At 34.8% G+C, this 25,797-nt stretch overlaps 1 protein-coding gene across 1 annotated transcript; it reads right to left on the bottom strand.

Annotated features, from left to right (window-relative positions):
• Positions 1-2,289: 2,289 nt before the first annotated feature.
• On the bottom strand, positions 2,290-14,689 carry LOC141712313 (uncharacterized). The gene is made up of 11 exons (XM_074515197.1): positions 14,324-14,689; positions 8,657-8,821; positions 8,443-8,561; positions 8,014-8,088; positions 6,941-7,034; positions 6,753-6,812; positions 6,489-6,554; positions 6,302-6,400; positions 2,994-3,038; positions 2,788-2,890; positions 2,290-2,639 (listed from the first exon to the last, which is right to left on the bottom strand). Exons 1-11 carry the CDS (start codon positions 14,441-14,443, stop codon positions 2,551-2,553), a joined length of 1,035 nt encoding a protein of 344 aa, XP_074371298.1. The 5' UTR covers positions 14,444-14,689; the 3' UTR covers positions 2,290-2,550.
• Between the last annotated feature and the right edge of the window lie 11,108 nt (positions 14,690-25,797).

Genomic DNA, 25,797 nt, shown 5'->3' on the forward strand with positions numbered 1-25,797 from the left:
TCCGGCCTCATTCGGCTTTCTTTTGTATATCCACTTAACATCAATTCTTTTTGCACCAACTGGTAAAGCAGTCAGCTCCCAAGTCTTATTTTTCTCTATTGATTTTATTTCCTTCTCCATTGCGTGTCTCCATTTTTCATGTTTCACGACCTTTTTTAAAGTTGTGGGATCAATGGACTCCACCATTGTAATATTATCCATTTCTCTATCCTCTGAAAGACCCTCGCCAGAAACGTAACTTTTCATCCATGCTGGTTGAGTTCTGATCATGACAACCCTTGCTTCAACTGGCTCGCTTACCTTTTCAAGTTCACTTTCCTTTTCAAGTTCACTTTCCTTTTCAGTAGTGATTTCATTCTCCTTTTCAATAATTTCTTCCTCGTCCCATACTATATCCATCACTTATCCATCACTGCTTCTTCTTTCGCATTTGTATCCCAACTCCACGTGTTTTCCTTCTCAAATACAACGTCCATACTAGTCATAATCCTTTTTGCATTAGGATTATACAAACTATAGCCTTTGGATTCATCACTTATACCAAGCAATACACATCATGTACTTTTATTTTCTAGTTTTGTTCTTCGTACATATGGAACGTGAACATGCCTGATACAACCAAACACTCTAAATCTTTTCACAGATGGCTTGTCTCCGCTCCATGCTTCTTCTGGTGTCATCTCTTTAACTACTTAAGTCGGGGATCGATTAAGCACATACGTTGCCCATTGTACAGCTTTAGCGCAGAACATCTTCGGCATATTTTTTTCCAGAAAACATGGACCTTACTAAGTTCATCATTATTCTATTATTACGTTTCGCCACTCCATTTTGCCGGGGAGTGTAAGCAGTAGTTAATTGCCACTTGATGCCATTTAATTTGCAAAAATCATTCAACTCTGCAAAATTGAATTCACCTCCTTCTCTCTGTACATCAGCAGAGAATAAAAGATATATTTTGTTTTACAACCAGTATCTTGAAACACTTGAAATAATGAAACGCTTCAACTTTTTCTGACAAGAAATAAACGCATGTCTTCGTCTATTAAACACAAGACATCCCTTTTTTGACTATCAGAAGATGTAGTTATAGGACCGCAAATATCAGCATGAATCAGTTTTAATTTGAGTTTCCCTCCATTGAGTTTTTTTCGGAATTGGTTGGCGATGTTGTTTTCCGTTCATGCAGTCATTGCCCACAATCATGGAAACTGGAAACTGATGCAGACCCGTAACCATTCTCTTGAACTGGAGTGTTCCTAGACCTTTATGGCTAAGATGAACATATCTGCAATGCCACAAATATGACAATTTTTTTGTAGTGACCTGAAAGTAAGCTTCCCTATTCACTTGGGACTGAGAAGACAACACAAACATTCTATTTGTTGTCATGTTTATTTCAAGAATCAAACCTTTTGATGGATGATAGATGCGACACATTCCCGATTGAATCAATATAACCAAGTCTTTTTCTTGTAATTGCCCCAAACTTAAGAAATTATTTTTTAGTTCGTGAACAAAATACACATCTTGAACCACATGATCGATTTCATTAACCCGCAAATTTATATTTCCCCTTCTTAATACATTCATCCGCATATCATTTCCAAGCTTCACCACTTGTCGAAAATCTCCATCCAAGTCCTTCAATGCTGACTTATTTCCCTTATTTGATTTGAACACCCAGAATCCAGGAACCAATTCTCTTGACCTTTAGAATCATCCATTTTAACATAAGACATCAGTAACAAGTCTTCTTTGTCATCAAATCTGGAAAGATTGACCTTATTGTCCCAGGATAGACATTCCGACTGAAAATGACCAAGTTTGTGACAATTAAAGCATTCAATTGTAGCACGATTAAAACTTTGTCTCCCTCTTCCTCTTTCCATATAGTTGTTCCTTCCACGTCCTCTATAATTGTTCCCACCTCTTTCAATTTCAACAGTAGCTTTCAACACCTATTTAACACTGTTGGTACTCCTTCGACACTTTTGTTCGTGCACGACTAGTGAGCTTTGCAATTCATGAGAGAGAGGGAGAGAGGGAGAGAGGGAGAGAGAGAGAGCGGGGAGAGGGAGAGGGAGAAGAGAGAGAGCGCGAGAGGGAGGGGGAGAGGGAGAGAGAGAGGGGGAGGGAGGGAGACGTAATTGCTTCCAATACCACCAGCACCAGGCACTCAATTACCATTTCTTCCAAACCAGCACTCCACAAGGGGAAATTTTAGTTACAGTTACACACAACTAAGATGCTATGTATGACACATTTGATGTTAGTTAGAAATGCAAAAAAAAAATAATTATACATATATATACTCAACCAGATACATTGAATATCAAATAGATTTGACGATAGCTTATCAACATCACAAGAAAATGCATCACTAGATTCCTGGAAAAGAAGCATGAAAATTTTACACAATTGTTGGACCAAGCAGTTTAATAAATCAACTTGCACCAACTCTTTCCTATCGATACGTATTTGGTTTGTTGAATCAAATCAGTCTATACTTGTATTGCTCTTGCAGAGGCATTATAAACACACAAATAACTATGTTTCGAGGTTAGGCAGTTGAGAAACTCTCTCTATTTCTTTGATTATTAGTTCCTTTTCCTCTTCAAATTGATCATCATCAGCACCTGTAACGTGAGTTTTATTTAGCAACTTAGCATGGATTCACATTTTACGGGCCCCGGTAAACATCCAATCTAGAAAGTAATTACGCAAGTGCGTAACATTTACATCAAACCAGCACAATTCCTTGAGACGTGGCAATATATTACATACCTTTTCCGGCTGACAGATTGTGAAGCAACTCGAGCAGTTTTTCGTGGTTCTTAGCCAAAATTAATTTAATCTCTCGGGGCTTGTTAGGGTTCGCCACAAAAACCTAGCAAGTAATACAACGGTACATTCTTAGATATATTAATATAGGCTTTTTCATAGTTTTGGATATATCACATCAACAAGTATTTGTAAACAAATGCTAATACCTTGAAAACATGGAAAGCGGATATCTGAATGTTTTTACTTGAATCCTGAAAAGGTTTGTCGAAAATGTAAACAAAAGTTTAGAAATCTGCAACTTATATATGATGCTGCAAGAGTCCATTTATATTTATTAAGATACGTACACATTAAATTGTGAATATAAAAAAAACTGAAACAACTTTCCCATATATATACCATCAAAAAGTAGATATTTCTGCTAAAAACATCTTGAAGGGGGTCACTTGGTTTAGACCTGGCAAAATGGATAAAAAACCATGAAAACCATCCAAACCAAACCAAACTTTTGGATTTGGATTGAAACAAAACCACATTTGTGAATATGGATTTGGTTGGATTTTTATCACAAATTTCCTCCACAAATATGGACCTAAAGAATTACAATCATATTTGGATCCATATTTGGGTCTCCGTCTAAGATTTGTCTGAGACACACCAGCTCAACTGGAATATATAGGAGGCTAAGTATCCATTCTGTCTCGTATTAGTCATCCACCGAGTTCTTCAAATCAACTTGTAGGTGTCTTGTCTATTTATGTATATTTACAGTACATGTAATGAATTTATACTTATAAATGAAAATGTTTTAATTTACCATTTCTAATTCTGAATTGCTTTCTTATTTATTATTAGCCTATTATTATTAGCATATTAGGTGGAACATGTATTGTTAATTATACTTACATTTTACTAATTCTGAATCTAATTTTGAATATTTTATAATCTAAGTTTATTTGTAAAATTATACTTATTTACTTTATAATATATACTTTCTTTTAGTTTTTTTATAACTACGGAAAATAATTACTTGTATATTTTAAAAATGGTACATATTTTAAATTGTAGAAAGCACAGTACCCTTTGTGGGCCAATTTAATTTGTAGGGTCACTGCATCAAATTTTTCACTTACCCCAGTATTATAAGCCTAAGCCACAACACACACACATCCGTAACCCAATACAGTTGATTTTGGAGATGGAGATGGAGGGAGGGAGGGAGGGAGGGAGGGAGAGAGAGAGAGAGCGAGGAGGGAGGGAGGGAGGGAGGGAGGGAGGGAGAGAGCGCGAGGGAGGGAGGGAGGGAGGGATGAACCGGAACATAGTGCATAGGTACTCTTCGATGCCACACCAGATCCAGAAGTAATAAGTATATACCACACGAGTTAGCACTGCGTTTTGGTGCCACTCGGTGATTAGCTTTAGCTTCTAGATCAGCATCCGGGAAAAGGAGGATTAGACCGGGCAGTGAGTTTCACAATCCACTCTTTCTATTCGCTCTAGCCAGGCTTGCATTCGCTGCATCAATGAATGTGCTTGCGTACGCAGTGATCATGGAAGTAGCGAATTGAAATGAGAGTGGCAAGGAATTGACCAAGCAATCGGGATCCGTACTTTGTCATCAATCCAATTCCTACCTCTCTTTGTTTCTCTCAATCACATACGTAGGAAACATCAAAAAATGGGACAACCAAAAGCTTTAGCAACGGTCGGAATGACTTTTCTTCAACTTGGCGGTGGAGCTTTCAAACCTGCTCCGGATTTCAGGAGTATAGGAAGTGCATATGGGTTCATGAGTCAAGGTGCGCTTCTCCTCCAATCGAATATATTTAGTCTATCAACTACTCAGCCAGCTACTGACCCAATTGGGAGCTCAGCAAGTGTAGCTAGGGGCTAAGGTGCTAAAGTTCATGATCAGGCTGAGAGATAATAGGCATAATAGGGAGGGAGAGAGAGAGCCGAAGAGACTGGAAATTTAAATAGAGACGAAAGATAGCTAAACAATATGAAGAGCCATGTCACCCCCTTGGAGTGTTCCCTCTCTAGATAACTAGCTAAATTTATCATTTTAGCTATCCATGTTATCCCCTTGAAGGGTTCCCTCTCCAAGTAACTAGTTATTTAGTTAAATTAATGACCAGCTAAAGTTTAGCTAGCTAAATCATGTTTGGCTCCGATCATGCTAGCTATATCACTTCCCATTCGATCTTTTGATTATTAAAATTATATTTAAAAAATTGAGAAGAAAAGAGAACCAAAGAAGAAAGATAAAGAAGTAACAAACAAAGCTAATAGCTAGCAATGTCACTCCCTTGAATACTCTCTGAGGCTAGATAAATAAATTTAACATTTTGAGTAGCCACGTCATTCCCTTGGAGATGCTCCAAGTATCCTCGCTAGTGGAATTTGGCTAGATATATGCATTAATTATTACTTCTATGTTTTTCTTTTCTTCATTTTCCTTAATTTCTTTCTTTGAGTTTCTTCATTTTCATTCCCTTAGAGAGTGATACAGCTAATTTAGCTAGCTGAAATTTAACTATCCAATTTTAATGTTATTTTAAAGTGCCAAATACCTAGTTATCAATGGAGATGCTCCTCTGTCCTTAAAGTCCTAGTTGTGTCATTTTTGTTATGAACTCGTTAAATAAAGTTTTTATAACATGTAACAATAATTGAACTAAAAGGAATTCGCAACATTCACATAACCTATTATCCAACCAGACAATTCTAGGGTTCCCAAATGCTTACGTGGAAAACTGCAAGTAGCTATACTTATGAATCCAGGGGCCTCGCTACATTTAATAGGTAGACAAATCAAGATTTTCCACCTACGCATATGCATACTTGTCAAGGCGTAAGGCGATGCTAGGCGACAGTGCTCCGCCTAACCTCCTAGGAGTAAAGGCGATGCTAGGTAACAGTGCTCTAGGCGGTTAGGCGCTCGCCTAGGCGACCATTAGATGGGTTATACGTTTAGCTGTATATATAGGTTTTTTTCTCACATACCTATATCTAGATAATATAAAAAAGATAGAATAACTATAGTTATAAATTACTTAAATATTGTATGCAAATTACAAACACAAGTATATATTATGTTTATGTGTGTGTGTGTGTAAAGATTAAAAGAATAATAACTTGATAGAATAATTCTGAAACAATTCTTTGGCAGGAGATGATTCGTTCTCCTTTTTCCTTACTAGATCGTTGTAGATGAGTTTTACTGTTGAGTTTTTCCGGACATAATGTTTATAACACAATATATAACTCAAATGTGGACAGAATGGGTCAAAAATATATTGGGCTGGGTTGAACTGAAACTAGGCGAAAATAAGACGGAACTAAGCGGACGTAGGTGAACTTAGGCGTCACCTACCCCTTAAAAACAAAGGCGGGGTGAACGCCTATCCATTTTTTTCCGCCTAGGCGACACCTTGATAACTATGTGCATATGATATCCATTTTTGAATACAATTTAGAAATTCTAGCATATTTCCATCTAATGGTATACCTTTAACAAAGTCATCATGACTTTCAAGTGTCCTACTTCTGCAATGTACCGCTTCATCACATGGGGATTTGGAAGCTCCAAAAGAAATTCTGAGAGAAGCTGCACCTCATAAAATTACCACTTTCATGCATCTTAAAAAGATTATAAGACTAAACTTTATCAATACAGTAAGTAGTAAACAACCAACCTTCAAAGACTGTCTTCTTGTCACATAATTTCTTGAGGTCAGTAGTGTCTCGTAGCGGTCAAAGAACTGGAATAAGAATTACAAAGTAATTGAGCCACAGAATATGGGATACTATCGTCAACAGTAAACACAGATAACATAGAAGTTTCCCCTTCTAGAAGGGCAGACTAATTTGACAGCATAAAAAGTTACTTTTCTGGCATCAAATTACAGAAAAGCTTAACTAATATTATGAATGTATACTGAGGAAAAAGAATTAAAAACCTCGTCATAATGAGTTGTTAAGAACTCAGCAACTACAGTTTCATGTTTCGTAAGAAGATCCTGTGGAACAACCATATAAGGATTAACAAGCAGTCTTCAGATATTCACCAAGAATCAAAGCTCACTTTACCCTTTTTCTTTCAATTAGTTAATATGGAGATTTGTGAAAAGAAGGATCTAACAGCTACCTTAAAGGTAGAAAAAGCATCAGACGCAACGTCAAAGTTAGGCAGCTCCACATATTTGAAAAATATCTCAAAGCTCGGAGACTCCAATACATACCTGAGGAGTTAAAGATATTATAAGATTATAAATCGACTAGCTTTTCCAAATCAATGCACTGGGTGTACAAGGAAGAAATTGTAAGAATAGCCTATATATGTATAGAGCACCTTGAACATGAAAGCAACAGAACTTATATTACTTGGATAAACTGGCGGTGCACAAATAACCTTAACAAAAATCGAATGAAAAATCTGAGTATTCAAGTGTCAAACTACAAGAGCTTTTACTGGTATTTCTTCCTATCCATAAAATCTGAGGGTTGTCCTTGGCTAGAATACTCGTGTTATTGCTCTTATTAAATGGACTCAGACAACTTTTTATTGATAATAGAGGCTAGTTTCTTCATCATTTGGTAGTAGTCTTTCCTCTCTCTAAGTTCTGTGGTTGAGAAGCCTAATGGATTCTTTACAGATGATGCATCTTGTCTATCTTTCTTTAATTCTAATAAGTTTACCAATAATTCCTTGTCTTCATATTTCCTCTTACATTGTGAACAGTTATAATACAGGAAGTAGTGTAAATGGATAACTACAGTTAAGATATTGGAATTTTTAAATGTGATTTAAGTTGCAACACTATGACTGTCCCCTAAGGAAGTTGTATTATCATACATTACATCTACAATAAAACTGAGTTCCTAACAGTCCTGCACTCAGCCTCTAATATATTGCGTGCTTGTTTGTCTCCGCTATTCCTTTATTGTATACACTCTTAAATCTTTTATTTCCCACGGAATATAAACAGTAAAACAGCGGAACAGGCAACCAACAAATTCTTGAGTTTACTAACAGATAGTAACCAAATGGCTACTACTACATTCTTTTGCTTACCTTTCATCTTCAACAATTACTACTTCATATTTTTTATGCACAAGTGACAACGGATCTCAATAATAGTGTACTAGAATCAACTTGAATAACAATATAAGGACTTCTAGGTTAAGTAGATAATTAAGTTACAAGACTGAACCTCATACTTTGCTAGAGTTGGTACTCTGATGCATTCACGCAACATACTCCCACAAGTTAATGCAATATCCTTGTTATCGTAGCTGCAGGATACAACAATTAGTTGCATGCGTTAGAAGTTACTAATTAGACAGTGAAATACCAAGGTAAAGGGAAATGTAGATATGTCTATCCTTAATTCATGTAAGACCATTTTAAGATTTCCATACATTTAATAATAAATATAATACTTCCTCCGTCCCAACAGATTGTTAACAATTGGATGGGATGAAGGGAGTGTGTGTGTGTGTGTGTGTCATTTATGTATGCAGAAAAGATCCCTCTAGTTGCATACAGCATACAAGACATATTAAACAAAGTGAATGAGACTAAGACAGACAACAAACTGAATCCATAAACAGAGAGATACCAAAAGAAGAAAAAATATAAAACCTCACCCAACAACCAGGAAGTCTAGGAATTCTAAATGGTTCTCTATGTACTGCACACAGCAGAAAGTGGAGCCAACCTGTTGCCTCATTAATATGGTCCAACAGTGGACTAAATCTTTTCTTGCCTGTGTTAAAGCTTATTCATCATCATATGCAAGGTAATAACTTATCTGCAAAACATAATACTCCGTACATAATTCTATAAATTACGATAACTGACCTCCCATTTTAATAATGGTAACTTGTCCATGAGAAGAGTCAAACCATCCTCTTTGCAGATCTCAAGTGTCAACTGAGAAATCTGATCTGGGTTTGGTTCAACTTCCCCATCTCCAGAAAGCATAACTCTCATAGTCGCAAAATTCTTTTCAACCTCTTCAAGGGCCTGGACCGAATAATGTATTTAACAGGTCAGTAATTGAAGGGAACGATCTACAATTACAGAATGCAATTATAAAACATTATACTTAAGATCTAAGTGACTGGATGATCCTGAGCAAGAAATCAAAAAGATTAGTCTGCGTATTTCATGATATTATCTACGAATATAGTCCATTGGTATATACTATGAAGTTGAACTATCCAGGTTATGGTAGTATATTAGTAAAATGAGTTTGTTAATCATGGTAGTTAATTAGGATTAAGAAATAAAGAAACGGATATTTATTAGGATAGTTTCCATATTATGAGAATCAATTTGAACTTCTCCTCACACATGTACGATGTAAAATTTTATTATTTTCAGGCTTTGAATTTTTATTTAAATGGAAATTTACCTCTTTTATTTAGGTTGCAATACATAACTTCTTAAACTTTTGACGTTGGGAAAATCCTTAGGTTGCTCATGACTCATGGGACTGAAATTTAATGTCTTCGGTCCTTGGGTTACCTCTCTCTGATCCTAAATTTCCTTTAAACTCGTGGACAATATTTTTAATTGAAGGAGAGTACCATGATACAGAGCAGGCCAGCAGGGAATAAAATGAAATGGTATAGTTTAGAAATAAATTTAAATGTAACTAATTATTGTGTTTAAGTATTTTAATAAGCATGGTTATCACGGCGCTCAACTAGTTGACCAGTCGTGTTCAGAGGATCGACTTGCTATTTGCTGGAAGGTCGCCTGACCGGATCGACTGGTCAACTTGAATTTGAATTTTCATTCACATTCCATTAATTTGCATTAGTATATTGTGTTTAAGCATTTTATTAAGCATTGTTACCACAGCGCTCTACTAGTTGAAGTTGAACAGTCGTGTTCAGAGGGTCGACTTGCCATCTGCTGGGAAGTCGACTAACCGGGTCCACTGGTAAACTTGAATTTGAATTTAGTTTCTGCAATTTCATTCACATTCCCTTATTGCATTAGTATTTTTCTTGACTTCTGCATTTTATAGTTCTGCATTCAGCATTATGCATGTTATAAATCTGAAGAATGCATTCTTCATGTCAAAAATCTGCAGAATGAATTCTGCAATTCAAATTCTGTTTTTTCTAGATCTGTATATTCTGTTTTCTATTTTCTGCACTGTTATATTCTGAACTGAGGTAGATAGTTGCTATTGTGGACAGAGAAGTACTTTAAAAGAAGATAAACTACTTGCACTGGGTTTTTCATGATTTCATGCTAAAGCAAAATGTTACAACAATGTGGGTTGTGTTATAAACTACTCCATTATGTAGTACATATATATATGTGTGTATATATATACATAGGGGGCTACTCTAATAGAAACCAATTTAGAATGGAAACTAGAAACCAAATAATTTTCTTTTTAAAATTAATTCGAAATATAACACATATGGTATGCAAATCGATCGTTGAGAGATGTAGAAAAGTACAGTGAAATCGGATTTTAAAAAAAAATTACGGTTTGACGGGAAATATCAAATTAAAAACGGAGGGGGAAAACTTAAAATAGATGTGTGAGGGTGCAGGAGGGTGCAGGGTAGTTCCCTGGGTGGTGTGATTTAGGTGTGATTTAGGGGGACCATTAGATTAGGTAGATTTAATGGCTTAGATTAGTTCTAAGTTTCTATTTTAATTTTAGTTTGTATTTGATCATTCCCCTATATACATATATATATATATATTTCATTGTTTCTATTTTGTTATAAGTTTATAACTAGTCTGGACTCTGGACCAGAAATAAGTGGATTACTGCAAACATTCTAGGTTACCATACCATAATCAAATGATTTGTTTCTTTGTTTTTGAATATTATTGAGAAAAAATATTTATTAGAATAAGTTTCCTTATTATTACAATTAAATAAGGATCTGGTCATACATAAAAAGAGGTAATATTTGATTATGTATAAATTCAGAAGTTTCTTTATTTTAGGGTTGTGACGCATACTTTTTCTTCCTTTTGCAATTGAGAAATCCTCGGGTACTGATTTATATCCAACTGAAATACCCATCTTTTTACTAGTTTTTATCTATAGTTCCTTCTTATCTTGACACTAGGGCTCCCCGTAAGTTACAACATGGTCCTCGCCTATTGAGCCCAGAGCAAAAGTAACTGATCTAAAATTACTCACAGTCCACTAGCGTTCCACTTTCAATGGTAAGCGTGAATATCGCCACAACAGGCAAAAGTCAACAGATTCAATGATCCGTGTCCAGAAACACAAAAGAAACAAGAAATCAAATCACTTCAAATCTATTATGAGTCACAATGTATACAAAAAATACATATGAATTTTTTCTTATAAAAAGGCAAGTAGACAGTTCGGGAGAGGATAATATATAGTCAATAGTAATTATCCCCGTCTCTCTGACTAATTCCCAATCACTTTACTAAATTTCGTATTGATTTTAAAACTTTGAACATATTCAATTCTTATCACTTGATCCTTGTTTGTTCGATTATCGCTTGATTTTTTGCGGATATTTGTTCTTACCCCATTCCTATTACAGCTATATACATTTTACTGTGAGTTCAATTCATCTTCAAATGTTATTTATATAACTTACTAGCACATGATTATTTATATATTCTAGATGCAATGTGCTTTAATATGAACAAAACAAAAAAAATAAAAGAAGAGAAAATAGCACATTTCACTAATACTTGATTCATAATCCCAATACTTGGTATACACGATGAAATCATACAAACTAGTAGCAAAATTAGATTTCAACTGCCAAAATAGCCAGAGGCACTAAAGTGTCTTTAAAGACAACAAAAGCCCAAATTTCTCAACTTCGTCAGAAAAAATGAACTGCTAATATAAATGTCAAATGAACCGGTTACTAAACATAGTGTCAGACCTAAGGTTGACAGAGGTCTCAAGTTCGATTCTCTACCCCAATATCCTCATAATTTATTATAGACGCCAAGGCAAATCATTGCCCCAAAGATAGGCGCCCCTAATAGGAGAACTGGTAACCTAACAACAAACACTAGTCATCCTCGAGAAAATGATTTTTAGTGGATTTCTCAACCCAATCCCATGGACTTAGCCTTGGGAGACAGACCAATGCAATTGAATGGGAGATTGACTTTTTCTCTAGAGTGAAATCAATTTTAGCTCAACCCAGTCCTATGGACTTAGCCTTGGGAGACGAAGGCCAGTACGATCAGACAGTACGATCAGACAGGGGATTGACTTTCTCTCTCGAGTTAACCCAACGTAGAGTTTGTGCTATTCTATATTAACCTAACTTTCATTCCAACTCCAAAAGAGCAACAAACACCTTATTTACCACAAAAATTTCAAAACTTCTATTTACACCTAATTTTAAATAGCACCTAAGAGCATCTCCAACGCTGATCATCTGTTATGTATAATGTCTATGTGGCAGTCTAATATACCTAATATGTAAAATTTTGATCACTCCAACGGGAGCTCCTTTTAGGTATATTTTTAGATCACGGAAAAAGGGCACGCTACATTTATTGAATGTACTCCCATCATCTAAATCAATACACGTCAGCTCACCTCAGTTCATCCTTAAAATATGGTCTAACACTTAACCTAATGTTATCCTGTGTTCTCTTTTATACATATTTTTTACAACAAATAACATACTACCTTAGTAATTTTTAAATATTATTTAATTATTAACCAAATATAAAAATTCTAATATTATAATATAATAAAGGGAATTTGTCAAATATACCACCTTTTAGATATTTATTTGCAATTCTACTATCTTACTTAAAATCTTGTAAATTTACTATCTTTTTAAACATACAAACAATTAAATTGCAAAAATACCATCCCTCTACCCTCTTTATTATCCTCATTCTTCCTCACCTCATCTTCCTCCACCACAACCTCCTCCTCAACCCTCTCCTCTTCTTTCATAACCACAACCTCCCTTTGCCGCTGACACCACCACCTCCATCTCCGCCGACGGCACCGGCGCCAGAGCTTCTCTCACCAGCGTCATTTGAACCTCCGGCAAAGTCATTTTTCGCCATTTTTCATCATGAAGGTTAACATTTTACATCAGCACCTATAAAGTGAAATGTCATTTTTATCTCAGGGACTGCAAAGAGTGATTCTGTTTGGTAACATAAATGGTACTTCAGATGTTCGACTGAATTAAGACCGACCGTCACACGTACTGCTTCTTCCAAATCACCATACAACGCTGAGTTCAAAATATTAAGTGTAGTTCTGGAATCAATTATTATATTTCCACCTCCAGACTCGACTTGAACATTGTTCTGTATCGTATTTCCTCCAGCTGTAATAGCCTCGAGGTTTTAATAATAGTAAGGACGATCACCATGGGATAGCATTAGAGTCGAAACAACATTAGAAGCTGACACCAAGTCACCAACCTCTCCAAATTTTAGTTTGCTATTTAAACCCGACCTCACGGGTACTAAACAGTAGGCGAACTTGTTGTGAATGGTGTTTGCTAGTTGATAATTGAAGGATAAATCTCCTTGGCCTAGACCAACTAGTCTAGAGCCCTGACTACAAATGACCCCGCAGGGGCACTCATTTTTCGCAATTTGCAACCATGTGAGCATCTTATTTTGCAACTAAATGTAATTTTTAACAGATTTTTTCAAATTTGCATTTGTGGTTGAATATATGGTTGCTAGGGGTTGCAAATGCAACCTCCGTATTTTTGCAAATATTTTTTGAAAGATAGTATTTTTGCAATTTGTTTTAAAAAATTACAGTATTTTTACAAAAATTCTTTTTGACTTGGGTATTTATGAAAAAGGCCCTATAATAAACTATGATTCAGTTAAAAATTATATTTATATGCAAGTAATGTTTGTTAATTTTATTTTTTCCATTTTTAAGTATGTTATTATATTTATATTTGTAATAATCTTTTATTTTATAATATTTACTTTAAAATATTTTCATAAATATAAAAAATATAAAAATATTGTCATTAAATATTTCTGATTTAAATATATGTTTTATTTTCAATTGTATTGAATATAAATAGCTTAAATTAATTTTAATTGTATATTTAAAATTAAAAATAAAATAATATTTTGGATACCGCTGGAGAAAAAATCCTTACAGGTACAGCAAAATTTTAGCCAATAGTGTTTTAGCTAACAAGTTTACATAATGCTCTTGGAGATGTTCTAATAAACCTGTTTTCTCTTGCACAACCAGACACATTCTTAACACTATAACCTCAATTACATAGCAAAACCAAAGTACTTTCGCAGCAACAATTAAAATTACAGAACACACAGAACATACTAAATTGCATAAAAACATCAACTAAAATTAATAAAAAGATCAACAACTTCTACACAAGTGGTACTAATGAGCAAGAAATCGAAAAGCTGAGACCTTGATTCGAAACCCACATTCTATCAAACCTGGGCATCAACAATTCATGTAATTGCACATAAAAATACACAAAAAATCAAGATTTCAAAAGGGGTTGGTACCTTTTTAAGGGAATTGACTTCAACAATAGTTTTAGTATCAAGAGCATTCAAACTATCTCGAATTGCTTTCACAAGCTCTTGTGGGGTTTTAGGCCTTGACGGTTTGAAGAAAAATGACATCTTTATATGAACAGATCCTCTGTGTGTATAGATCGATTGATCAATCAATTAATAAATGTTCTTTGTATGTATTTATTCGTGTCTGAATGTATAGATACAGACATGTGTGTCTATATGTATGGCATTAATAAGAAAAGGGGGGGGGGGTGATTATGAAGGGATGTGTAATGAATGAGTGTGTGTGGGGTTAGAATTTGGATCTTTGCTTGCTTTCTTCTTCTCCTTGTTTTATAGAATCTTCTTCCTAATGATTTTCATGTCATTTTCATTTATCTTAACACTATACTATTTAAATGATATTACAAAGAAAAAAATGAACCGATCATATTTGTATCATATACGGGTGAAATATCAATTAGTTGACTTATTTCGTCAAAAAAATATGTTGGTCACTCATTTTAAATTTAACTTAAAATAATGATCAATTAATTTAATTTGTTCTTATCATTAAGGTCGAAAATTGAAATTATCCAAAATTAAAAAACAGTAAAAAATTATTACGTGAACCCGTAGGGTTTATCCGGTATGCACTAGAAGGGTAGCGGCTGCGGGTTACCTATGATAAAAAAATAAAAGATAAGAAATTGAGCTTATTTTGTGCTTTAATATAATTACTAAAAATTGCTAATTGAATCTTCTTTTTTTACCACAAACGATTATATATTAAGAGAAACAATACTTCATTGAAGGTACATCACCGGGTACAATTTTTCCAGCTACCTTCAAAACGAAAAACTATAATATGAAAATTACAAAAGAAAAGTAATTTAAACTCTCAATAAACATAGAGAAATATCAGAATATCTAAAAAATATTCGAATGTCACGAAATATATCACCATAATCTGGAGGGAGGAATCATTAACGGTGAATCGATCTTATTCGAATATATTGTTAGATTATCGGAGATCCAAGAAAGATGAAAGAATTAGAACCTCAAAAGTCCTACATAATGTTGACTTGCAAATTTTTTATGATGACCTAATTCAAGATATACATAGAAAATGCAGATTATGGGACTTAGTTGTTATAAGTGATAGGGTTTTTGTAATTATATTTGACTGGGTAAACAAATTTATCTTCAAAATAAACTTTATCTTCATAAACCTATTTGAACTATTCAAATCTTATCTTTTCTAAAGTTTATCTTTTACAACCAACTAAAGGTTTGTTTTATAAAGACTTATTCAAATATTTTCAAAACAAACAGTTTATCCAATCTTATCTCTTCTTTGTTTTGAAAATCAAACCCGTTAGATTTGGGTGTATAAATACACATCTTATTTTCAGATTCAAAAGAGTGCATATACCACGTTCTATTTTCACTCTTTAAAAAGCTTTTCTTATTTCAATCTTTTGAATATCTTATCAAATAAGAAAACACATCTCATATTTTCAGATTACACCTAATACTTTCATGCTCTATCTTTATAATCTGAAAACCATTCTTATTTTATATCTCTTGAATATCCATTCAAACAAGAAGCCTAGTTTGAGTTGTAATCTTACATTGTTATTCACTTCGTGTATTTATATCAACTTGTGTCGGGTTGTGGTAAGTGCTTGATTTCAGAAGAGTAGCCAAGGTAGCCAGTGGGCTAGGTTATAGTAGGTGTACTAGGTAGTAAGTGTGCTAGGGAAAGAGTTTCTTTCGGGGCTATCTTTTGTAATCAAGGAAAAGATTGTAAGTTCTTTTATTGAAGTTGATATAATACATTCTCTATGCTAGTTGGCATGAGTACTTGGATGTAGGCCATAGACTAGGTGTAGGGGGCTGAACCAAGTGAAAACTCTTGCTTTTTTGCATTATTTTATTTCTGATTATTATTACTTTATATTTCAGTAATTTACAGTCTGCAGTTAATTGAGACTGTCTCATTGCATGTCTCACTCGTAAAGGGTCTGTCTCGTTTACATAAGAGATTGTCTCATTTGTCATATCAGTTAGAATATTGTTTATATAGATTGGGCCTTTGAATTTCATTTGGTATCAGAGCGAGTGCATTTAATTCTCTGTTTAGTATTTATTTTTCTATTGATCCATGGCCCAACCAGACAGGTATTCAAACAACTACCTGCCTTTGCATCAAGGTGCTGAAAATTACAATGACTGGAAATTCCGCATGGAAATCTTCCTCCAACGTGATGCTTTTGAGTGGGATGTTGTTGAGAATAGCTTCATAATCCCAATGAAAGAAGGAAAGCCTAATTCTATCAAAGAACTATCTCCAGAAGAACCCGATGCTATGAATTCTAATACGAAAGCTATGAATTCGCTTCTAAATGGAATGGTGGCTACTGAGTTACGTAAAGTATAAGTTTGTACCACTTCTAAAAAAATATGGGATACTATCTAAGGTACGTGTGGTCAAATTTAGTATGCTAATGAATGATTATGAAGGTTTCAGGTTGGAAAGAGATGAAAGTGTCAAAGATGCTTAAGGAAGGTTCTTAACCTTGATGAATTCTATATCTCTTCTGGAAAGGACTATTCCACAATTCGAAATCAATCGGAAAGTTCTCAGAGCTATACCAAAGAAGTTCGCTCCTAAGGTCACCATACTGCAGGATTCAAATCTTTTTTCCACTATGGATATCATTACACTCTTTAGTGAATTAGAAGAATTCGAGAATCAGCTTCGCAAATCTGATGAAGAAGATGATGCTCCTCGAAAGAAAACTCTTGCACTTAATGCATATGCAGACGAATCTCTTGATGATTCTAACGAGGAAATTGCTCTCTTGACCAAGAAGTTTAACAAATTTCTTGCCAAAAGGAATGCATTAGAATGGCCTATGAAGTCTCAGTTTCCAAAGAAAGATTTCAAATCTAATCCCAGCAAAGATAATAAGGCTAATTCGAGCAAAGACACTAGCTTCGAGAAAAAAGGACATTTCAAAAAGGACCGCTACAAGCTCAAGAATAAGAAGAAAGCATTACTAACCTGGAGTGATGATGATTCTGATGTTGAGATTGATTCAGACGATGAAGTTGCTCAACTATATTTTGCTGGACTCGAAGATAGCTCCAGTGACAACGATGAGGTACATAATGTTCAATATAGTAAACACTCCAATATATCTCAAAATGTACTAACCTTGCATATTCAAAATAGAAAATTAAAAGAAAAGAATGCTTATTTGAAACATGCATTAAGTGAAGTTCTCAGTGAAATGGATAATCTTATGAATGACGTAGCATTGATTGCTGAAAATAGATCTTTAATCGAGAAGGTCTCCAAGTTTACAAAAGAAAATGAGTATCTCAAGAATGAGATTTAAATGAAAGATGTTTGTCTTGAAGCTTTGAAGAAAGAATCAGTCCATGCTGATCCAGATACTATCAAAAAGAACAGTGCTCGTAACCCTTTAGTTCCTGAACTGAAGCAGAAAGTTGCACAGCTAGAGAAGGATCTAGCTAGATGTTTTCATGGTGAAGGAACTCTGAAATGCTCTTCTTGCTGAATAAAAATCTTCTCTCGATAAAGAAGGTATTGGATATGAATCAACTAAGAAACGTACTTTCCTAAGTGGTTATAAGAGGACTCCAATGAAGTACAAGATGCCTTATGAAAAATGTCGAGATTGTGGAAAACCAGGTCATACTACCTCTGAATCACGATTATGTGGTCATACATTCAACTTGTTACAAACTCCTCCATGTTTCTTCCCACATACCTGACAATCTGGAAAAGTTAACCTTAACTGATTCGACTGATTAATATTGACTGGACGGTTGCCCTGGCCTCCGTCGCCTGCATTTTGCCTCCTGAAATTAAAATTTCTCCCTGACTGAAACTTGCCCTTCTTAAAATTTGGAAACTTCCCTGGTTGTGACTGACCTTCATTCCCTTTAAATTTCTTTTTCTTACTTTCTTTTTCCTTCTGTGACATCTCACTCTCTGTCTCTGCAATCATGGCTTCTGTACAACTCCTGCATAGGTATCCAATTCAAAAATGACTACCTTCCCTCGGATCCATGGCTTCAGACCTTGCTAGAATCTTTTAGCCTTCTTCCTATCAATATCCACATATGACGGCACATATCTTGACAACTCTTCAAACTTACTCTCATAATCCACCACCGACATATTTCCTTGCTTTAACCCTAAAAACTTCAGCTCCATCTGGTCCTGAACAAACTGGGGAAAATATTTTTCTAAAAACAATTCCTTAAACCTCTCCCAAGTAATAACATCTATACCTTCCAATGTCTTCACAGTCTCCCACCAATAGGTGGCCTCATTCTTCAAATAATAACTCGCAAACTCAACCTTCCGTTCTTCCTTCACTTTCACTAAAACAAACGACTTCTCTATTTCCTTTAACCAAACATTTGCTTCAATCGGATCTAAGCAACCCTTAAATTCTGGTGGATTTACTGCCGGAAAAGTTTTGAAAGTTACCTGGGGATTGGTCTGTCTCTGTTGTTGTTGTGCCAGGTGAACTGTTTGTTAGGCCAAGATTTGAAGAATCTGGGCTATTGCTGGGTCTATGGGTCCTAGGTTTATATTCTGGTTTGTGTCATCTTGGTTGTTATTGTTGTTGTTGTTGGTTTCTTCATTCTGGGTGTTGGTACGGGTATTTCTTCTGGGAGGCATTTTTCTGTAAAGAATCAAACAACTTATTTAGCTTTTTAATCAAATCCTTTGCATAAAAGAAAAGTTTTGTAAAACAGAAATATCTCTTTTTGAAAACAGTTCTAACAATTGTACTAAGTAAATTGCATGCTTCTTTATAGAATGTAAACAGTTAAGGGAACAGGGTACATGGTATCACAGGGGTATAACTGGTGCAATAAATAAGGTAAAGTAAAACAGGTGCAGTAAAGTAAATGACAATGCTGGAAAGGAAAAGGTACTGATATATATATATAGATCAAAAGTTTTAGGTAGTACAAGCGTAAAGAAGCTTCGGAAGTAAAAACAAAAAGGGGTACAACAAACCTACTCACTAGTCAACATATCTAGTCTATAAATATAACTCAAAAGTCTACTGATACATGCTACACACTATTGTACATACTATACAACCATAACAACACTGCTCAGCATCTCCATCTCTGGATCTAACTCCAAGGAAACTCTGGTCCTTCCAGCCTCTCAAAGTCCTCCATCACCTCAGTAGCCCATCCCATAAGTGCATCAGGGCCTCGTCCAGGTAGTGTAGCTCCATGTAGCCTAGCCTCAAGAATCCTGCGTGTCACACGGATCTCCTCTCGAAGCTCCCTCATACCACGATCAACATCTGTAGTCCTAATGATATGCTGCAGCTCTCGGATCTGGGCCAACAAGGAATCACGCTCCAATAAAAGAGCCTCATACCGGTAATAAGGAACTGGATTCAATGTAGACTGGAATGGGGCACTCGCAACTGAATGCCCAGTAGAATCTGAATCAGCTAGTGGGGGTCCTCTGATAGGTGGCCTAATGTCTGGGGGTGGAATAGCCTGTAGTGGTACGGGCTGCAACACAGGTGGAGGTAAAATAGCCAACACTGGTGGAACAACAGGACGTGGATCTGAGGATGGTACTCCAACTGAGGGCTCTGAGTGATCTGCTGATACGGGGATGAAAGAGTCGGCCATCGCAGCTATCTGAAATCATATCACAATATAAGAATCTCGAACCACGACGCGAATCATACTAATACCTATTATATCGTAGCACTCAACCTCTCGACGTTCTATCTTTCTATTTCTTACTTCTAATCCTAACCCTCTACCCATTCCCGTCATTCTAGGCTTGTGTCAGTGACTTATAACCTGTAGCTCTGATACCAAACCTGTGGCGCCCTCCAAACCCGGGTCAGAAGTTTGGGGTCCACACACACACACCTTATTTATAACCTGCTTATAACAATAATAAAGATAATAATAATATGCAGTGACCCTACTTACCAACTACCACAGACCGCAACAGGTTAAAGTATGTACACAAGCTACACACACACTTTATATTACAAACGTCCAAATCCCAACTATTCCAAACTCAGAACTGAGTATTAAACATTATTATAAACTTTTACAAACTTAAATTATCCCAAAAGATGTCTACTAGCTTAACTCGATCAACCTGGACCCCTAGCTCTCGCACTGGATTGGGGAACCTCGCTACCAACTGGTTCTTTCTTAAATGGAAAAGAACATAAACAATATCGCACAAATGAGCTAACTAGCTCAGCAAGTCACAATGACAAGACTGAGAATAATGATCATCAGGTGAAAAGGGTTATGATATCAAGTGAACAATGAATTATGATTTAGAATTGGATATTATATTTTTATTTTAAAAAAAACAAGGTTAGGCTGCTGATCAGTCTCGCACTAACCCCGAGCAAAGCACACAACACTGCTCTAACTACTGGATCCAAGGCACACATTGGCCTAACTTGACCATTAATCTGGTCTGACCACGAATCTGGTCCACAATTCTATAAAAATAATCCAATTCTAACATAATAACATAATAAACAGTGTAAAGCAATAAACAGAATCATAAACAACATTGGATGTTCGAAAATGAAATGGTTTCAATCTTTACAAAGGATCAATATGGCAATTTCAAAGCTTGGCTGTTAGGTAATGAAATAATTGGATAACAAAGGAATCAACATTTCAAGGTTTCAAGGATTTGGTCTTTCAAAGCATAAGGTACAATGGTTTGAATATGTAAGTAATTCGGTTCAGTGTTGGGTATTTAGCTTGTATGTATTTGTGGAGTAATATCGTATATTTATGGTTCATATTTGGGCATACAATAATTAATGGTTTAGAAAGAATAAGGTTTACGGCTCAAGATCAATAACTGGAATCAGGGTTTAGGGTTTAGTGCTTCAAAGCACTTGCAGTATAAAACAGGACTATCAATCAACTACAATATATCTCGAGAAAGTTCAGGACACTTGCCTGATACTAGCTTGCTATACTGCACTAACTTCCAATTACAACTGTCTATTCCTCGACTATCTGTTTCCCTTTCCCACGCATTGCCTATTCTGCTCACATAACATAAGTATCTATCAATACTCAACTCATACGATTCTATTCGGTATACACTTTTATCTACCCTTCGTTTTACCCAAATCCGGTTAACGGACTGAAAGTTACGCTATAAACAAGTAAACACTCAACATATAGATCGACAGTCAAACAACAAGTCACATATAACACGTAACACGTCAAATAATCAATGATATATCATTTATAAAGGAGTATCGGGTTGTAAACAGGCTTTCGGGTATTTAAAATGATTTTTAAAACATTTTTCGGAATTAAAACGGGTCGTTGGATCAATTTTTAAGGTAATAAACAGGGTTCGGTTGGCCAAATCTGGCTTCAAAACAATTTTATAATAATTATCGAGCCTTGAAAACAATTTAAAATAATATTTTAAAGCTCGAAACTATTTTTTAGAATTTTTAAATCATTTGTAAATAATTAAATCTAATTAAATATTAATTAAAATCAATTAATTAAATCAATTAATGAATTAATTTTTGAAATAATTGACCAATTAATCAATTAATTATTAACTAAAATTAATTAACTAATTAATTCAGATTTATTTTTGAATTAAAAATAATTTTTGGAATTAAAATAACGATTTTTGGAATTTTCAGAAATTAGAAAACAATTTTGGAAATGAATTTATAAAAGAAATCTGATTTTTAAAAGTTTTTGAAACAGAAATCCTATTTCTGCAAAGCTGGGAAACCCTGGGGGACTAAACTGTAGAAACATAAGTTAGAAATTGGTTGTACAAAATTTTGGATCAAAACCGGGTCAGAAATCCGGGTCATCAAGAACAAAAACGGGTCGTGAAGAATCCAATTTCCGGTGACCGGAAAATCCTCCGGCGAAGCCCCGATTTCGACCAAAACGGAATGGTTTGATGTGATTCAAGCACGATTTTCATTCTATATCACTCCAGGATCATAAATCGGGTCAGAAACAACACCACCAATGATATCAGTTCATTCTCCGTCAAAAATCGAAGTAAAACCGGCGAAGGGCTGGCGAGCTCGATTTACAGACTTCTAGGAATTGTTAGTTGCTATACTATATACGAATCGATTCCATATTCAACCAGGAACACTTATCAACCATCAAATTCGACAGATAACCCCTAACAAAGATTCCCCTAAATCAAATTGAAAACATTCTAAATAATATAAACCCTAATTTCTAATTCCGAGAATCAAACCCAAAATTAAACATGTTATTCAACTCCAAATCAAGAGTATAATATACCAAAATGATCAGCATCAAAAACTCTACAACATGCAAGCATCAAAACATAGAAACAATAGCTCGAACAAAAATTCATAATTTTAATTTCAAGAAATTCGAATATAAATAATTAAATCAGAAAATACCTTTGAAATATGCAGTGAAACGGATAAAAGATTTGGATTCTAGATTTCAGTAGCTTCATTTTGAGTATATGTACGCCAAAATCGGATATCGATAACGCCTCCGAATTTGTGTTTAATTACGACGAACAAAATATAATTATAGTATTTTCTCTGTAAATACTGTTTGCAAATGATTTCTGGTACAAAATAAAAACGGTACAGGCTATTTATAATTACAGAAAATTAGTATCCTGTTGGATCATTCCAGATACAAAATGATACGTTTATTTATAAAAACTGATCCAAACGGTACCGGTTTTCGGGATAATTATCCAAATCAGTACAATTCGTACTGATGTCTTGGTCTCAGCGCCTGGTTACACGTATTACGAGGTGATAATTGTGATAGTTTAATAGAAAGATCCCGTTTATCGAAAATACGAGTTTTTATTGATTTACCGAAATGAATAATGTATCGAAAATATTGCCCCGGGACCCGCACAGGACAAACCGTACTCCGGATCGAAAAAGTCAAAACATGGAAAATGCTCGGAATATTGCAATTCGGTTAGGAAAGAGTTCTCGGAAGAGTTTCGGGTTATAAAAACGTAAAAACGGATGACGTTGGTTGGTTCCCGATTGTATAAAATAGTTTTAAATACTCGGAAAAGATTTTATAAATTCCATATATTTCCTATAAAATCATAAATCAATATAAAAATAAATAGGAAGATATGACAATTATTTATATTTTATTTTGGACTTATAAAAATTAAAATACTCAATTAATATTATTTTTAAACATCCAAACACATATAACACTTAACAAATAATTCACTGAATAGATACTGAACATACATAATAATTATTTATTAGCAAAAATAATTACACGATATATCCCAGATATTACATTATTACTAAGTCAAAAACTAGAATAATGGTTCTTATCTGTTAAGTTCTGATGTTGGTAAATCTCATGGATGTACTAAATATCAGGTACTCCTTTGAGATTTAGAGAAGTGCTGATAAGCCTCACTTATCAAAAGAAAAGGTAAAGAAAAGAAATAAATATCAGGTACTCCTTTGAGATCTAGAGAAAAATAAATGTGGAAGGGAAGACCCAAGTGCATTGCTGATATTAAGTAATATGCATTAGAAAAGTAAAATAAAATTTTCTTGGTGACTTTTCACGTTCTCTGATTACTGGAGAAATACTCTGATAATAGCATAAATTATGATAAGCAGTCGTGACTCACTTACACTGAGAAGCCACTGTAAAAAGAAATTTCAAAAGATGCAAAAAATGAGCACAAAACAGTTGAGGTGGACTCATGCATGCACTCATTCTATAATAGACTTCAGACAAATGACAGATTTTGAGCAAAGTTCTTAGTTATGCCTTATTTTTAAGATGTACTGAAGTGAATTAGACTTTACTCTTTGTCTGATATTTAGCTTAAAGCACATACTAACACTCCATATGAATGATAAAAATTATTGTGGTGATCAATGTTGTTTTAGATGAACAGTTTAAGTGTCAGTTGCATAAATTCTGAGAACAAGTTCTGATGGAAGTGCTGATGATTAAGTTCTGTTGAAACCATATCAGTATTTGTGTGAAGAACTACAGAAATAAACATTCACTTTTTGAGTAAAGGAGCCATATTCTGATGATTTTTAAATTCTGATAATAATCAAGTTCTGATGCTGATGTGGCAGTATTTATTTCCTTGATTTATTTTTAGGTCAATACTTGAACGGTTATATTTTATCATAATATTGGTTTATGTGAGATAAAGACAGTAATAATCATTTGTTTAGTGGGAACAGTTTTTTTTAAAAACTGCATGTGCATAGTAATTATTACTTATTTCCCGTGCCCATTAACTTTTGTCTTAATTACTGCATGGCTGACAGGTTTACAGTCTGTTCCACTTCTCAATAACTGCTGTCAAGTGGCGTGTATAAGTAAAAGAGAGAAAAGATTTTAAATCTTTTATCTACTTTTGTATTCTATACTCTCTCTCTTTTTCTTATTTTCTCACATTTTCTGACGGTTTTCTATACAGACATTTTATCAAACACCTTTCAGGCACTCTAAATTCTCACTCATTTTCGATGGCACCCAAGTATATAATATTTAATGGAGCAAAGTTCGTCCTCAACAACTATGCTGCCATTCTCACTAATAGTGAAGCTCCTTCGGAACTTCATTTTATCCAAGATTTCTTATCTCATAGTGAGATTGGGTTCGCTTTGACACATCCATCCTATTTATCTGGAACTCAAGTTCTGACGTTTTGGCTTACAGGACTTTATGATGATGGTGGTAAGAATGGGACTCCAAGCATCGTGTTTACAACAAAGGAGGTTGAGTATGTTGTTACTCCAGCAACAGTTCGCAAAGCCCTACACCTACCTGAAAACTGTCAATTCAGTTCTGCTGTTGAGGAGCCATTGCTACAGCAAATGATGGCTAATCTTGGGTATGAACAGAGTTTAGCTAAGTTGGGTCAACTCAAACGCCCATATATTCGAAAGGAATGGAGCTTCTTCTTCGATTGCATCACGAAGACGTTTGCCAACAAGTGCTCAAATTTTGATGCCATTCCTATTCTGACACAACAAATTGGGTATGCACTCTTAAACCAGTCTTATTTTGATTATGCAAAGACTGTGTTATGTTTTATAGGAGATAGAATGGAAGAGGACAGGAATGTAGTTTACTTTGCTAGGTTCTGTCAGTTAATTTATAATTACTGTACATCAGATGAACCACAATTAGCAAGTGAACAGATAGAACCATTTAGATTAGCTAAGAGGGCCTTTACTGATCTTTTCACTGTTGACAACAAGAAGGGAGTTTTGAGACCCCTTAGCATTCCTTTATCAGTAAAGCAAGCCCTTGTAAATGCTGATGCTGCTACATATTCATTGCTATATCCTGATGTCCAACCAACCAACACACAACAACCATCAACACCTACTCCTATCACTCAA

Source organism: Apium graveolens, chromosome 3 (assembly GCF_009905375.1).
Source record: "Apium graveolens cultivar Ventura chromosome 3, ASM990537v1, whole genome shotgun sequence".
NCBI classification, from domain to species: Eukaryota; Viridiplantae; Streptophyta; class Magnoliopsida; order Apiales; family Apiaceae; genus Apium; species Apium graveolens.